The following is a 17,708-nucleotide window of genomic DNA, read 5'->3' as shown; positions in this document are numbered from 1 at the left end:
TAAGAGAATTTTCTCATGGCATAATAAATTCCTATCATTTGGAGGTAAGCAGGTGCTTGTTAATCATGTACTTCAGTCAATGCCAATATACTTGTTATTAGCTATGAATCCAACAAAGAAAGTCATGGAGCAAATCCATCAAATTTTTGCTAAATTCTTTTGGGGAAATATTGGGGGAGTTAAAGGTAAACATTGGGTGGCATGGGGGGATATGTGTCTTCCAAAAGAGGAAGGTGGAATTGGATTTAGGCAGATTCAGGATATAAATAAGGCCTTGTTTGCTAAGCTCTGGTGGAACTTTAGAGTATCCACAAACTCTTTATGGGCTGAATACATGTGGAATAAGTACTGCAAGAAAATGCATCCGCTAATTGTAAATAGTTCAGGAGCCTCACAGGTTTGGAAGAAGATGATTAAGATCAGGGATGAGGTAGAACATGATATATGGTGGCAAATCAAGGCAGGAAATTCTAGTTTCTGGTTTGATAATTGGACCAGGCAAGGAGCATTATACTTTACTGAAGGAGAGCTCGCACAAGATGAGGAATTGGAGGTAAAGGATTTTATCATAAATGATGAGTGGAATGAAGACAAGCTAAGATCAGTGATTTCGGAGGAAATGGTACAACATATAACAATGAACATCAGGCCCATTCTCAAGGAAGGAAACACCGACAAGGCATGGTGGATGCATAGCACTAAAGGGGATTTCACTGTCAAATCAGCCTATAATAACATGAGAAGAAAACTGTCAGTGAATGAATGGAGCAATTATATGTGGGTAAAAGGTTTGCCATTCAAGATTGGTTTTTTCTTATGGAGGGTATGGAAGGGGAGAATAGCCACAGATGATAATTTAAAGAGGATGAGGATACAAGTGGTCTCAAAATGTTACTGTTGTGAAGAGGGTCAATTGGAGACAATGTCTCATCTTTTACTAACAGCTCCCATAGCCCAAAAGCTATGGAAGCAGTTTGCTTCTTGTGTAGGTCTCAGCGTAACTGAAAATTTAAAGCAAACCATTTATAGATGGTGGGAGCACAAGATGTCACACAAATTAGATCAGATACTAAAGGCAGTCCCTGCAATCATAATGTGGGAATTATGGAAGAGAAGAAATGCTATAAAACATGGGAAGATGATCACTTATAGTTCTATGTATTATCAATGTCAATTGGCAATACATCAATTAATAAGGATCAAATTCCCATGGATCAAAAGGATGTCACACCATTGGTCAGAAATGGTGGATATACTTCAAAGATATCAGCCCAACATACATTATCTACTGGTGAGGTGGAAGATGCCAAGAGAGGGCTGGGTTACTTGCAACACGGATGGAGCTAGTAAAGGAAACCCAGGTCAGAGTGCTTATGGTTTTTGTATACGAAATAGTGGAGGAGATCTCATATATGCAGAGGCACAGAGCATAGGGGAGGCAACCAACATGGAGGCAGAGGTTAGAGTAGTGTGGGAAGCTTTAAAGTATTGCATCAGTCAGAGGATGAGTAATGTTCATATGGATACAGATTCATTGATTTTAAAGAACATGATTGTTAAGAATTGGAAAATACCATGGGAGTTTGCGGAAAAAATGGAAGACATACATGAAATGGTAACACAAATCAATGTAAATGTGCAACATATTTTCAGAGAGGCAAATCAGCTAGCAGACTTTGTAGCAAATATAGCAATTAACAAAGAAGGAAAACAGGTATTCTTAAGCTTTAATCAATTACCAAGCCTGGGAAGAAAAATTCTTAACATGGACAAACATCAGATCCCTTCAGTTCGTATCAAATCAAGAAGAATAAACATAGACAACAATGGGTAGCATGCTTAGTTACAGTGACGATTTAAAGTTCCACAGTTATATAAACAAGTTATATTCTAGAATTAACTGGAGCAAAAGTGCTGTCAAGGAATTACTCTTAGGACTAAGCTATGTCAGCAAGCAAAATGGGTTACAGGGACTAGGAAAAGTGAGAGTAAAGGGACCAAATCTGATATTGTTGAAGCACTTAGCAAGGAATCTGATGGATGAAATTCAGGAAAAGTCATTTTCTCGTATTCGGCTTCACCTACAGCAAGAATCACAGTTAGATGAAAAGAATAGAAAAGAGGACGCAAGGGAGGCGGGTAGATCAGGGAAGACCTATACTCAATATCGATTTCGACGAGATCTCCGACATTCCATCTGGACAGTACACCTACAACAGTCACAGTCAGCTGGCAGGAAAGGAAAACAATTCAAGAAAGAGGGAGGACAAACCTTTGAAAGCTTATGCGAACAACAGGTCACAAATGCTTGAGGAAGAATGTTTATTCATGCCTGCAAGGAGGCGGAAGGAGCAAGGAAGAAGGGACAAGTGAAAATGAAAGTTGAAAGAACATTTTTGGAAACCCAGATAAAGGGGACTTTTATTAAAAATGCCTGGTCTGGCCACTTTTGGGCTGATTAGGAACCATTGTTTATGAAAATATTGGCCCTTTTGGGTTGTTTAATAAAGGGATCCTGAGTCCAAATTTAATTTAAAAAAAAAAAAAAAAAAAGCTAAGTATATCGTCAAAATGGGCCAAAATTTTAAATTTTATTAAATTTGACCCATAACTTGTGGAGATCTATTTTCTTTCAATTCCTTGCATATTCAAGACACACATTTTCTTCCTCGCACGTTTAATTTATATTCATCTTTGAAATTCTCATAATGTGATTTTATTACTATTAGAATTCACTGATAGCTTAGTCATTGGTGCTTTCTCCGATGAAAGAGGCAATTGTAGTAGTGGTAATCATATTATATATATAACTGAGTGATTGATGATGACCCCTGTTTTTAGAGAAATTTACATATTAAGTCATTGTTTTATCTCCATTATAAGAGTTTCTATGAAGTACTATTGACATTTCATTGAAGCCATTGACAACTAACATTTTAAAGATCGAAGCTTCAAAATTTGAAATTAGATTTCTACAAATAAGTTCTGCTCAAATGGGTATTAGCAAAAGATCGCCTATATATTGTGGAATAATATGAATTTTCAGGGGATTTGGTGTAGTTTTCTTTAGGTGTTTTAGGATGAATTTAATGTTTGGATTCAACGAATAAATCGAAGTCCGTTTTTTTGTATAGTATTGTATATTATTGTATATGATGTATAATTTCAAATAATATTGAGGGTATAATAGCATATATCAAGTTTTAAAACATTTTTTATGAATTTTTTTATATTATTGTATAGCGAATGTATAGGATTGTATACCAGATTGTATTTTCACCTAAAAATTTGTAATGTAAGTTTTGGGGTATAGTTCTGTAATGTAAGTTAGGTTACTTTCAAAAACAACAAATATTAGGCCTTAAATAGAATGACTCCATAGCCACAGTTTCATTAATTACAATTTGCAGCTACACTTTTGGTTTGCTACGCATTGGTATTCTTGTATTTTTCACAAACTTTTTAAGGAACAAAACAAATAAAAACTAATTTGTATAAAAAATGAATACATATTAGGAGGAGAGATGTGAACGAGATCAAGAGAGGGAAGAGAGAGACAAACGAGATCGAAAGAGGGAGGAGAGAAGATTGTGTTTTGTATTTATTTTATCTATTGTAGAGTTGAAATACAAAAAGTTCAATCAATATTTTTAATGACCTTCATCATTATGCATGATTTGATATAATTAAAAAAATATATTTTAGTTAAACGAACCATATAAGTAACCATCCAAACAAGTTGTTGATTAAAATTGATTGACTAGTTGAATTTTAAGCTTATTAGTCAATGATGGTTCACATCTTGCAATCCCTCCTCTGTAATTGATTTTTTTTTTTTAAAAGATTAAAATTAGAGAAGAAAAGCCGTTTGTATATTCTCATCTCCAGATTCTTTCGTGTTCTTGACTCGATCATCACACTTTCACATGTTGCCAAAGCTGAATGATTCAACTTGAATTCTTTGTTTGTTCATTCATTGGCTATACCGCTGATGATACTTGTTTCTACATTGTTTGATGGATCAGGAGTTGGAAGTTGGGGAAATTTTGTTAGCCGCTAGGCTGTTACTAATGCACTTTCTAACAAATAAAACAATATTGGGTTCATAGACGGATCTCTGTTCAAAGCTTCAAGGGAACACCTATGCTGTTGCATCACCATTGCAATGACACGGAGATTTTCTCGATAATTAATTCTCTGAACAACAAATAGCCGATAGCATTTTGAATTTTAACTGTGCAATGTAGGAGTTGGAACGGCAGCTATCATTTAACAAATGAGAGTAGATGGTTTGAGGTTCAGAAAGAGCTCTCATACTCGAGGTGCTGGCGATGTGGCAAGATTTTGTACAAAAATTAACAGATTGTGGGGACTGAAACAGCACAGGAGATAGAACATCACTGTCTTGAGCACACTATGAAACCTACCATTTACCCAACACTGTAAAAAAGCACTTGCACTATCAAGCAAATTCAATATCACAGGTGAATTCAACACCTCCATGTCCCAAACCAACTCACCCCAGGGTGCCATCTGATAATGTAAGAGGCCCGCTCTCCTCAGCCTACATATTTGACTGTTCAAATGGTACACGCACAAAGAGCTGCCCATGCAGGGTAACCACAGCAGAGGTCTGGTGAGGATCAATTCTTGAAGGTAAGCTGACTACCTGGAAAAACAAAGTCCTAGTTTTAATACGTTGGAATAGCAATTCGAAACCAATAAATGTTAAAGACAAACATAACTTTTCCAAAGTGGATTCAGAATAGGTCCCATTATCACTGCAATTAGGAGATCCAAAGTCAGTGGGAATAACAATTATTGTAGACAAGGATATATTATACAGTACAATACTAATTACACAAGGGCTGAGACGCAGTTCTCACGCATTCTCAAATTTCTAGTTTTTCTGTCCTATTCTCTTCAATTCACTGAATGAGATGAGAATTATAATTTTTGATAACAAGTTGGCATCATAAATAAAGAAACTTTGGTACCAACATATTCAAGCAGTTTCTTTTGTTTCACTTTCTTTATTGGATAAATAGGTGAGAAGAATGGCATTAAAAGTCTGTTTGATCGTATCAAAGTTTCTTTCTTCCCTCAACATAAGGAATATTTTAACTAGAAGTGCTGCGGCCAGTTAAAAAGGCACACACGTTATCATCAAAAAGCAACACTAAATAGCAATGGTAAATTTATTATGTAATTCACAGATATTGTTTCTTATGGTTCATCAGATAACAACAATGGTTCAAAAGTGTTGAGAATAAACCTTTTTGAATGGAGCAACGCCCCAAGGATTCTCCAGCTGTTCAGGTTGGCCAGAAATAACCAAGCGTCCAGCAGGATCAGACTGCACACGAACCTGACAAAATTTTAAATACACCCAGAGGTGTTATAACAAGGAATAAAAGACTATTTGGTATTATGCTGTGAATGACAGCTGCAGATAATCAGAACACAGCCAGAAAAAATATTTTTCCTGCTACCACAGATGGTAGAATTGCAACTGTCTACTTTTGCATCGGCAATGATAAGAATAACCATTACAAAATAGTAGATTAGTCAATCAATCAACTGACCAGCACAAAAATATTTTGGAAGGAAAGAAACGACTATTAGGTATTATGCTGTGAATGACAGGTGCTGATAATCAGGAACATAACCAGGAAAAACATTTTTTCCTGCTACTGCAGATGGTAGAATTGCAACTGTCTACTTTTGCATCGGCAATGATAAGAATAACCATTACAAATTGGTAGATTAGTCAATTAATCAACTGACCAGCACAAAAATATTTTGGAGATAGTCCAGTTCAGTGTTGACACAAAGAACACAGGATGCATAACAATCCTAATTGGGCACCACTGAAAGTAAGATACACTTCATTCATATATGGTATGTGTAGATTAAAATAATCAAAGTTTATGGCCTAACCTTACATATATTATGTTAAAATTATATCCAACAGTTATCATGTACAGCCTCCCAAGCACAGGAGAAACAACAATGTCAGGATTTACCTCTTCACGCAAAAGGCCAGGAACTAAAGCATAGACTTCATAGCAATCCTTCTGCACAGATAATTTAACATTGCAAGTTGATCCCCGTGGAGAAAATTTAACACATTGCATTTAAAATCGAGTCATGCCAGTGGAGAAAGAGAACGTACAGTTTTCTGCACATTGATCTTCACCCAGTCAGCGGGGGGGCCAATATCCACCACCATTGTCTCCAAACTGCAAATTCGGGGATGTAAAGCGGTTTATTAGTCTTCCAGAACATAGAGATGCTTCCATAACAAGCAGCAGCAACAGGATGAAATTATTTACATGGAAATCAAAATAAATTCCAGGACAGAAGCATAAAGTGCATGCCAATTAGAAACAAGTCTGTACTCAGCAAAATATCAACAAATCAAGAAAACGAGGATAATTCCACACCTTAATGTGATTATTCCGCGTCTTTCACAGAAAGAACCAAGAAGTGTTCACAAGATTATTAAAATGAGCATGCAAACTAGTAATCTGCATTTCCTTTACGAAAGCGACCTGGATTTCACGTGTAAGCAACTAGTCCATTAAGAATCTAGAAAAAAAAAACAGAATCTTAACTGCGGTTTTGATACTTTCACACCAGTAACTTTGACAGCATGCTCCATTGGAGATGGCTTTTTCCGCTTCAAACCTTAATTGAGAAAGAGAGGTCAGTGGAAGAAACCAAAGGCCCCAACTAAGATTGTTTCTGTAAAAGGATTAGGTAACAAATGATACCAATGCTTTTCAGTTGCTTTTCACGCTTTGGCAAAGACACTGAGTTCTTCTCCTGCCAAAAGGAAAGGAAAAAGCAAGAGATTAAAACACTATTTGGAGACAAACCGTTTGCTATTATCTAGGGGAATAAACTAGTAACCATCTTCACAAACCTTAATGATAGGATCTCCAACCTCACCATTACCAAGAAGACGTTGAGAATGCCAACCTTGCATGGCTCGAGCTGCAGCATCTCTTCTTGCTCTACCTGATCCAGAGGCTTGATTTCCCTGCAAGAACAAGTTCTAAATTCTAATAGTACATGATGCATGAAGAGATCATGTCCCATAGTTTATATTGTTGTGCTTCTAAATGCTATTTCTTTTTTATCGTATTCCACTTTAGAGTAGTAATTAATCCAAATATAGGAGTAGGAATTATGACAACTTAGAAGTTCCACTACAATTAGTTTCCTGTTCAAGGAAGGCCTTAGCTCCATTATGACAGTGATCCAGCAACTACGACTAATGCACCTACATCTTATGACCAAGTTCTGAGCTTTCTTGCTTCTAGAAAGTATCAAACCTATAGGTCCTATTGAGTTTTAGAGAGGATGGTAACAGTATCAAACCTAGGTATGGCAATGGGGCGGGGCGGATGCGGGGTGGGTCGGGTTTAAGCCCATGCGGGGCGGGTTGTGGGTATATGTGATTTTATGTGGGTTTAAACTTAATTTTAATTTTTTACATGTTATAAGAGTGATATAAGAGTGATATAAGAGTGATAGAGCATTATTTATTAAGATAATTCCTTTAAAGCTACTAAAATATTCAAGATCGTAATGAAAATGGTTCAATAAAAAATAATTAAATTTCTTACATGTTTCTCAATTGACCTCTAAAAAATAAAATTTTAAGTTACTATCCTATTAATTTAATACAACTTGATGAAAAAATGAATTTATTTATATGAATTTTATTTTTAGTATCAAACTTAACTAGAAAAAGAAAATATCAAAAAAATTGTGCGGGGTGGGTTCATGTGGAGCGGGTCTATGCAGGGCGGGGTAGAGCGGGTTGAAAATGAAAAAAAATGTTGTGGGACGGAGCGGACTAAAAATTTTGCGGGTTAAGCTCAACCCGCCTCGCACCGCCCCATAGCCATCCCTAATCAAACCTCTAGATTCCATTGAGTTATTATAAAATGTGGGCTTTAATGAAAAAAGCGCAAAGGGGGAAGAAAAATTCAAAGATATATGTTTAGTCCAAGACTAATAATTATAAGCTTGAATAACAAATATATGAACAAATCAAAAGGATCTTACTCAATTCAATAGAAACTTATTTTCTACCCCACCTTTTTTCTTTTCAGGCTGAATTGGAATTTTTTTACGACAAAGCGAAATATCAATTGTTTAGTGTTACCTCTTTAGAAAGGCTTATTGGCAAGGAAAAATATGCCTTAGAACCTCATAACAACACTGAAGCGCACATTAAGCGACCGAAGCAGTTAACACGTTTTGAGCCTTGCTTCAGGGCTTAAGTGCGACCTTGACAACACTGGTATCATTCAAATGTTTTTCTTTCACTAAAGAACCCCCCACCCCACCCACACCCACACACACAAAACTCCAAGTAAAAAGAAAAGAAAAATGTACTCATGGCTTAATAACATCTTCCAGAGATGGTACACAGGAAATACCTGGATTCCAGCACTAGTAGGTTCTGCAAAAGCAGCATCAGTGAAAGGAAGCTCACCACTACGCATTTTGTGCTTTTCATATTCCAGTAGGGCCTGCGAAAGGTGACAGCTCATCAGCCTAAATGCAGTAAGGTAAAATAAAATATATAGCTACAAAGAAGTTTTGACCAACTCTTGAAACACTTCTTCAATACCGATACAATGGGACCAATTAACGGGACAATTACAGTTGAGAAACATGATTAAATATGGCATCTTTTTTTATCAGGATCCTCATGTATCCATCACAAACCATTGGACATAATAGAGATAGAGGCGCAGGTGGAAGAAAGAACACTCCAGATTTTGCTGAAAAGTAGTATTTGACTCCAGAAATTATTTTTTTAACATAAAAGGTTTGAAAAGGACCATGCCTAAATCAACAGGAGAGTTTCTAGCTTGTTGGGACAACTGTGAAGGGGGTGGACAAACAGAAGAAATGGTGGAGTGCTGTCCCAGCTTGTGTTTGGTGGACGATATGGAGGGATAGAAACTCAAGATTCTTAGAAGATATAGGCAGTAATACCCAGAAGATTGAGATGAATTGTCTGTTTTTATTTCATATTTGGTGTAAAAAGGAATTGCTAGAAGAAGTTGAATCATTGATTTTTCTTTTATCAGGTAAACATATTTAATTCATCAATGAGGCCAAAAAACTGGCTGTATACAAGGTGTTAGAATAGAAATATGTACATATACTCCTACTTAGAATAGGAAGAAGAATAGGAAGAAGAATAGGAATAGGAATCCTAGTTAGAAAAGGATTTCAATGTATTGTCTATAAATAGGGTCTCAATGTAACAATTTAAATACACAATTCAATAATATCTTTCCCATATATTTCTCACACAAGGTAAACCAAAAGGTGAGGAATTTTCCAAAAGACACGGTTCTCTACAAACTCCACCCCAACCATCTATACAACAAGGAACTTTATTGGTGCACCAAAAGAAAATGAGTGACCGGAGACTACTCATCAAATGAGAAAAACTCAACACTACCCCCTCAAAAGCTCAATTATTTCTCTCTCCAAACAACCCACATTAACGCGAGAGGAACCACATTCCATGCCCTATGTCTTCTCCTCCTCCTCCCGCTCCTCCAACAGACATCAGATATTTCATAGTTTTTGGCAGTGCCCAAGAAATTCCAAACCACCTAAACATATCCCACCATAACCTCATGGTAGTTGAATCACTGTTATACATCATAAGGGTCCTAGATGAACTAGAGAGCAATTTTTTGCTCTTTTTTTTTTTTTTGATTTGCACCGGGTGTCCGAGTCTCTTTGAGCCCCGACTAATCCAGGGGGTGCACAGGCCCTTGGCAAGGAGTTTCCCGCAAGTGCACCACGGTTAATTCAGGTTTTACCCAGTCCGATGGCCCTCAGAAATTGTTTGCACCTAGTGGGTTTCGAACTTGAGACCTTGAAAGGGAGCAAACCCCAAGACTCAAGTCAATTGCCAGCAGGCCAACCCCTGAGGGTTATTTTTTTTTGCTCTTTTTGGGAACTGTAAATATGGCTTTTAACACTGCTGTGCTAATGATATATAGCATTGTTACCTTGCTCAAAAAAGAGTATTTGACAGGAAACAAAGAACAAAAGATATTTTGATGGAGTTTACGGAAAGCTGATAAAGCCATCAAGAATATCTGGAAGATGATTCCCAGCTGTATTTATTGGTGTTTTTGGATAGAAAAGAACAAAAGATATTTTGATGGAATTTCAACGTCTAGCAACCTTTTGAAGGGTGGATGCCTATTTAGTTGGTGTAAGTTGACCGCCGTAAATAATCGAGAGCACTTCCTGGATTCTTGTTAGTTCTTTAGTTTAGAAAGAAGTTGCAATCCCCTTTTTTGTGACCCTAAAAGAATTATCCTTATAATCTTTTGCATCTTCTTGATGCTATTTTAATGAATCCACTTCATAAAAAAAAAGGACCGTTGTAAAGTAGATTTCCAGTGACTTCTTTATGCTGCTTTAAATAATACTTGCCTTTCAAAAATATGGAGAGAGAAGTAATGAAGGTGTAACATAGATTAAACCACAAACAAAAAGTACGAGTCTTCATCTTCTTACTCTCCTTCTCCCCCGTTCTTGGGTTAAGGATATTATTGAGTATCCCAAGTCAACTTGTTCTTTTATGACCGAAAATTCACCTTGTTTCCATCCTAACATACCTATAGATGTGCTCAACAACCCCCAAAATGACAATTAAACACACCTGAATACTGGAGATCTGCAATGCTAAGCCCAAAGACTACAAATATCTCAATCAGAATTTAAGGACTGTACATGTGGTTCTTCCCTTTGAACCTTCATGAGAAAGACAACTAAGCCTTCCATAGTAATAATCCATTACCATTAGAATTAGATTCTACGGATACTAGAATCATAGTACAACTAAATATTAGCCTAACTCCCTTTATGTCATGTTTAAACAAAGGATTGAGCTTGTACAAATCTCAAACACTGCAAAGCAACAAACACACTACAAAAAACAAAAAGAAATCCAGCAATTAAATTTCAAGAGAAGTAAAATTTCTAAGGAAACAATTTTAGGTTGACCTTCTCGTAAAAACATCGGAATGTCCAAGAGACAGTAGTACAAGTCCTGCACAAGTTTGAACACAATAAATGATCAAGTCTATTCCATTTATAAGAAACACCAACTACTAAAGAAACTTCTAATATCATGCAGGAGAGAACTAGATAGGAAACTAGAATCAGAAAGAAACAAATGCTAACGGAGTGAACATGAATCATTTCATCACCAACTTATTTTGAAGTTGTAATTAAAAATAAGTTACATTAAGTACTTATGCACCAAACATAAATCATAATGTTATAAGCTCACCCTTAGAAATAAAATTCAATAGAGTAAGCTGAACAACTCATTTATTTTATTTGGTTATACTAGCCCAGCTTATAACAAGCTAGGAACATTATAAGAGCTCATTGGGCTCAAATACAATGTTTTAAGTAAATATTTTATTTGATTTAATGGAAAAATTCTGCCTATAAAATTTATACCAAAATTCATTTACTTGATCAAAAAAGGGTATCAAATGTAAAAGCTTCATCAGAAAACGAGATTTGCTATAGAGACTGATGAGTAGTGTTTTTCTTCTGAGAAGGTAAATAATTTTACTAACAATTGGGGGAAACAAACCCATATACAAGCCATATACTACAAGACACTAAAAGAGAGAACCTACATCAACACATGATTCTTAAAAAAGGAGACCCAATCTTCTATACAAACCAGGTTATCATGGGAACACCAAAACAAACTAGAAACAAAATACTATTTTGCAGCTTTACAATGTCTTGTTCAACCCCTTCAAATGCTCTCCCATTTTTCTTGCTCCAAATAACCCACAAGAGTACTAGCGGGGCAACCTTCCAAGCTCTATGACTCCTTTTCTCCCTACAGTAACCCCAGCTATGCAATGCCTCTTTCACTCCTTCCTTGACTGTTCTTGGCATCACCCACCGCACCCCAAACCAATTAAGAACCACTCTCCACCGTCGGTTAGCCATATGACAAGTTGTTCCGAATGCACTAGAAAACCATAAAATTTCCTACTCTTTTTTATGTAAGTAAAGAAATTCATACCGTTTCATCCGCTCTCTTATTCCTCCCTAGTCCCTCCTATGTTGTCTATATGAGTGTCAGGCAAACTACTTCCCTCGTTGTTTTTCATTTCTTCCCTCTTAATCTCCATCATAGTAACATCTCTTCAATAGTTTGACATCATCCAAGCTATTCCTAACATGTTTCACTATACATCATAGTCTGGTAGGTGATTCAAATCCTTTTCCACTCTCCAGTCTCCACAACCAACTTTACACTTGATGTTTCAACAGAAGTCACTCCTACTCTTTCAGAATACTCCTCCCAGAGCTACACCATACATGAAGTGATGTCACCGACTCGCCAATTCCAAATTGAACTCCATATTTTTCAATAAGGACTCATGCCTACAACACTTCATCAGTTCATCTTTGTCCCAAGCACATCCTTTTCTCCCATAAAGCTTTTAGTAACACCTCTAGGTCTCTGATTCTTTGTTTGTCATTGTCACCTGCATAGGAGATGTGATTACCTCATGCTTGAGCAAATGATATTCCAGTATCCCCGGCTCGAGTCCCACAGAAAATTCCTACAGTGTCTCTGACCTTTTCTGTGGACTACTCGATCTCCTCAGACATCAACTTAATTTTTAATAACCCACAGTGACTGAAATCCATAGAGAACTATTATTGAGAGTCACACTGGTAGAAGGAACCGAATTTACAAATAAGAACCTCCTGCAATTGTTGAATGTTGTACACTTCACTCGCTGAGATGATCTCACACTTTATCATATATATTTTCGGCTAAGAAACAGATTAAAACCAAAGGTTGTGTGTCTTAGGTTATAGAGTTGAGCGTCCTTTACATAACATAGTACAATTGTACTATATATAATTGTAAATTTGACACTTAACACTGTCTTTCTTTTTATTAGCAAATAATTTCAACAAAGAAAAAACCAAATAGGAGGAAGAACTAAAAAATAAGGGCGCGTTAAAATTGTGTTGCCTTCACATTGTCAGTTTTTTTGGAAGCTGGTAATGTGTATTCACCAGCAGAAGACTATTGCAGAGCATTGGACACCTCAAGGATGGAGTTTTATCTTCGGAAGACAATTAAATAATTGGGAAATCCAAAGAGTGGCAGACTTTTTTAGCATCATAGATCAGTTCAATGGTTTGGAGGTAGGACAAGATACTTTACGGTGGAAAGGTAGCAAGCAGGGCCTTTTCAAGGTAAATAATGCTTACAATAGGACGAATCACTCCACTTAAGAGTGTAAACAACTGGCCATGGAGAAGTAGCAAGAAAACCATAATGCCATGCAAAGTGGCCTATTTTGTCTGGTTGTTAGCTAAGGCAGCAGTACTAACTCAAGATAATTGATGAGGAGAAGGATACAATTATGTCCTAGAAGTTTCCTTTGTTATGAGACTGCTGAGAAGTTAACCATCTATTTCTTCACTGCAAACTCAGAGGACAGTTGTGGAGGATGTTCTTAAATCTCAAAGGCATATCTTGGACTATGCTTGGCAAGACTACTGGAGCAATCCAGAGCTGGGAGGAAGCAGGTATGCAGGCAAAAAATAGAGATAGATAGAGAATTGTCCCAGCTAGCATTTGTTGGACAATTTGGAAGGAGAGAAACAGATGTTTTGATAGTAAAGAGCTTTATCAAAAAAATAAAATAAAATGTTTTGATAGTAAAGAGAACAGCATGCAGAAGATCAAGCTATCTTGTCGTTTGAGACAATGTTTTTGGTGTAATCAGTTATACTCAAATAATACCATCTCTATATTGATGCTCTAGACTCAATTTAGGAAAAATATAGTAGGATTTGAAGTAAATTTTGTAAATATAGTTTTAGTACAACCTCCGTACTGTTTTGCTTAGAATGAAATATATTCACAGTTACCAGATTCAAAAAAAAGTGCATTGATATAGGTTTTGTCAACTACAACGATCAATTACCGAATATGCTTACAAAATCACTCCATTGCTCCAAAATTGGTTATATTTGGGCAGGTTAGGAGCATACAACACGTATTCTCCAACTTGCGGAAAATGTCAAAAGTTCGAATACACGGCAAGATGAAAATATGGCAAAAATTCAAACCTCATAATTTTTTAATATGAAAATGTATGATTTATATACCCTATGCACTCTAACTCGAGGGAGAGTGTCGAATATATTTTTTAGAGAAATAGTGTGTTAAAAATGTTTATAATCCAAAGATATGGAAAGCATTTGTACCGTGAATATACAGAAAGGTTTAGACTCCTTGTAATTGTGTAATTAGGAATAGGAATTACATAACGCTTTTTTCACATTACTTGTAAGCACTATTTAAATGCCAGCATGTTTTAGGGAATAATCAAGTAATTGTACTCCCAAAACCTCTCTTTTTTTCTCTTTTAATTACAATAAGTGACACTCACAAACAATGTTGCTTAGCAAAATAAATCTACAACAAATGAAGTTTGAGGCAAACCACAAATATGAGTTTGTCCTTACTTGGGGGGTTTGAACGATTCTCCTACTTGTCGCCATAGCTTGCATGATGTTACCTATAAGACCAATAGGAAATAACCAATGAGTATAGGATTGTACACTCCATTACAAAGCTAACTATGAATTTTTTGTTCAGCTGTGAAAGAAACAGAATAGATAGACAAAATAGACAACCTAACTATAACCTCTCTAAAGATAGTAAGTTTTATGCAGAACAAAGATAAAGTCCTTGTAGTCTCTCCTTCTAACTCTAAGACGTTTCTAGGATTATAGTAAGTAAAACTTATATGGTAGACATGAGCAAGAAAGTAAGGCTCTTTTATAAGAAAAGAAAGTTGTATTAAAAGCCATGTAGAAAGTATTAATACATCAAAAAAAAGGAGTTTCCTCTGGTCCCCACTAGTCCACTTAACAAAAGTCAAATGCATATCCTGAAAGGGGCTTAAATCTTTACAGCACAGAGGTAAAGGAAACCACACTCAATCATACATGATTTAGTAAAAGAAAACCATGAAATGTTAAAGCATACTCCAACTAATTACACCGCATCACAACTAGTGAGCTGCGCTCCGCAGAATCTCACTATTCTTGCTACAACCAAAACACCAATATATAATGACTACAAACAAACCAAGTTAAAGTCTTGATGTTTCTTTAATATCTGCCAACCTGTTACTATAGGAGTCAAGGTTTCCATAGAATCTCCTAATTTATAGGAAACGGTCAAAATGCCCTTCAACCATGGTAAATAGAGCAAAACCGCCCTTATTTTATCACTAGGACCAAAGTTTAAATAAGGGCAACTTTGCTCTATTTCCCATAGTTGAAGGGGAACTTTGGCCCTTCTCCCATAATAACAAGTTTCACATTTCTCATAGCTAATGTCAACACATCTGTCCATCAACAAGATCAATACAACTCTGTCTATTTATCACCACGGGAAGTAAAGGTGGAAAGGGAACTAATTGATGATGAAGCAACAAAAGATTTTGTTCATAAAAGGAGCAATAGAAGATTCTTAAGATAATCCAAATAATAACTGGCTGAAGTCTCCAAATAAAATGTAGAGAAGCAAGAATGAATATCATTGCTACTTTTATACAATGCAAGTGACTTGGATTAATGTAGACAGCTTCTCCCTCATTGCTCAATAATAAGCCAGCTCAACCCTTCTCCATTAAAATACCAAGCTTTTGTTGGTAGCAGGGTTTGAACCCCTAATGTGCACCTAACGCACACATCAAAAGGGGCACTCTTACCACTAGACCGAAGGCCTGGGGACAAGAGACCACTAGAACTTATTCTTTTGCTTTTCTTCTTTCTCCGGTTTCTCGTAACCGTTTCCTTATTTCTAAGAAAGAGTAGTGCAGTTAATGTTTTCCAGACCCTAACCTAACCTTAGCCATTAGTCATAACAGACCTTTTCCAATCCAAAGCACTTCTTTTCACCCCAAATTTGCACCACTTTGACTCTTAACAGTTACACAAGTTTGTTGATAAAATGGTAACACTACATCAGCGCATTTAAACTCTATACAGACCTGCTCATAACCACCAAGTCTGATCACTGCTCTCCACAACCTAACAAACATGAACAAAAATAGTTGGGCCAAATTCAATAAAATCAAGCAAAGTAAACCAGTGAAATCAAGAAAAACATGTATGACTAACTTGAGACAATTTAATGGCTCTCCATAGAACCGTGGGGCCTTGAACTCCAAGCACCTTTCTTTGTGGAAAGTTTCTAGCTCTTTCATAAATGCAGCTTGCTCTTCTTCTGTTCCAGACTCATCTTCCCCCATAGGATTTGTATCAAGTAGAAAGGTCTTGACTGGTGTTTTCAATTCAATATCATGTTCCACGTCCAACTCGGGCTTTAGCAATTCATCCTTAGTCTTATTGGCTGATAGCATCTCTGTCTCTGTCAGCACATCATCCAATCCCTCCTTCGTTTCATTTTCCATTAATGCCTGCTTCAGAATTGCTCCTCGTTTCAGGTTCTCCTCCCTTGCCTTATTGCTTAAGAATGAGCCACACCTCTTCACTCCCATTTTTAGTTCCTCTGTTCCAGTAACATGTACCATACATGATTCCAGTTGAGTTGCCCCATGGACTCCACACAACTCCCCCACAGTCACCCCATCATTTCGTTTTATAGGTTCTTCATCATCAGGTCTTACTTTCACAGGACTCTCATTCAGGACTATGGAGTCCAGTTGTTCAGTAGAATCAAGACTAGAACTATCCCTACATCCACCGGGGCCTTGAGATTCACTAGCATTCACATCACCTTCAGCTTTGGAGGAAATGGTGGGAGATTTGAGGAAAACCTTTTCGTCTGCTGAGCGGTCTTCTTCATTCTGCACCTGAAGACTATTAGCATCAAGTATGCTTGAGCCTGGGGACTCACTCTTAGTGCAACTACGGACGTCTTTAGCCAGCTCCTTTCCAGGAGTCAGCAAGTTCTCTTTTTCTGCAAGTATGTCCTTTTTTGATTCAGTTTCATTTGTGCCGTCCCTATCAGAAATGGCATCCCCCATTTCTGGCAGGGTTTCTTTGTTATCGTTTATGTTACAATCAACCATGTCTGGCGCGAAATGCTTGAACAATTCCTTACAGCGGTCAATTCCCCTCGCTTGATTACAGCCCAGCAAATACTGCAAAACCCCTTTTTCCAATCCAGAACAGAACCAACAGGAAGAAAAAATAATGTTTTTTTTTTTTTGGCTTAAACCTGGCTTTTAAATAACCTCAACTCCCGTTTCACTTGTGAAAAGGTAAACACGATTAAGAGGTTTTCTGGTTTCAGCTAGAAGGGATGGCAACGAGGCGTAAACTAGGTAATTTGTCTGCGTCATAAATAATAATTACATTCAAGTTAGCAAAATAATTCTTTATTAATATTCATACATTAAAAATAATTTAAAAAATAGGTTTTTTAAAAAAATATTAGCAATATTTCAACATGAAATTGATTATTTGTCATTATCACGTAACTCAAGAACCTCTAATGAATGAATTATTCAGAAAATATAAATCATTGATTCTTTAATCAAACATTAAAAAGAAAATAAAGAAAAAAATAAGAATATATATACAAAGGCATTTCGTAAGAAAAA

The 17,708-nt window shown here is 36.5% G+C and overlaps 1 protein-coding gene across 3 annotated transcripts; it reads right to left on the bottom strand.

Moving 5' to 3' along the window:
* Positions 1 to 4,385: 4,385 nt before the first annotated feature.
* Positions 4,386 to 17,407, bottom strand: LOC125845299 (AT-rich interactive domain-containing protein 6-like). Of its 3 annotated transcripts, none has more exons than XM_049524783.1 (12): positions 16,261 to 17,407; positions 16,131 to 16,170; positions 14,593 to 14,645; positions 11,065 to 11,110; positions 8,457 to 8,549; positions 6,929 to 7,060; positions 6,777 to 6,828; positions 6,618 to 6,690; positions 6,176 to 6,242; positions 6,027 to 6,077; positions 5,276 to 5,356; positions 4,386 to 4,669 (listed from the first exon to the last, which is right to left on the bottom strand). In XM_049524783.1, exons 1-12 carry the CDS (start codon positions 17,172 to 17,174, stop codon positions 4,565 to 4,567), a joined length of 1,707 nt encoding a protein of 568 aa, XP_049380740.1. In that variant the 5' UTR covers positions 17,175 to 17,407; the 3' UTR covers positions 4,386 to 4,564. The 3 variants fall into 3 exon arrangements, with proteins under 3 accessions (XP_049380740.1, XP_049380739.1, XP_049380741.1); XM_049524782.1 differs by having other exon boundaries at positions 5,276 to 5,368; positions 16,261 to 17,405; XM_049524784.1 differs by having other exon boundaries at positions 5,276 to 5,368; positions 6,929 to 7,045; positions 16,261 to 17,404.
* Between the last annotated feature and the right edge of the window lie 301 nt (positions 17,408 to 17,708).

This window comes from Solanum stenotomum, chromosome 11, assembly GCF_019186545.1.
Source record: "Solanum stenotomum isolate F172 chromosome 11, ASM1918654v1, whole genome shotgun sequence".
NCBI lineage: Eukaryota > Viridiplantae > Streptophyta > Magnoliopsida > Solanales > Solanaceae > Solanum > Solanum stenotomum.
This window is presented reverse-complemented; position numbering and strand designations above follow the sequence as displayed.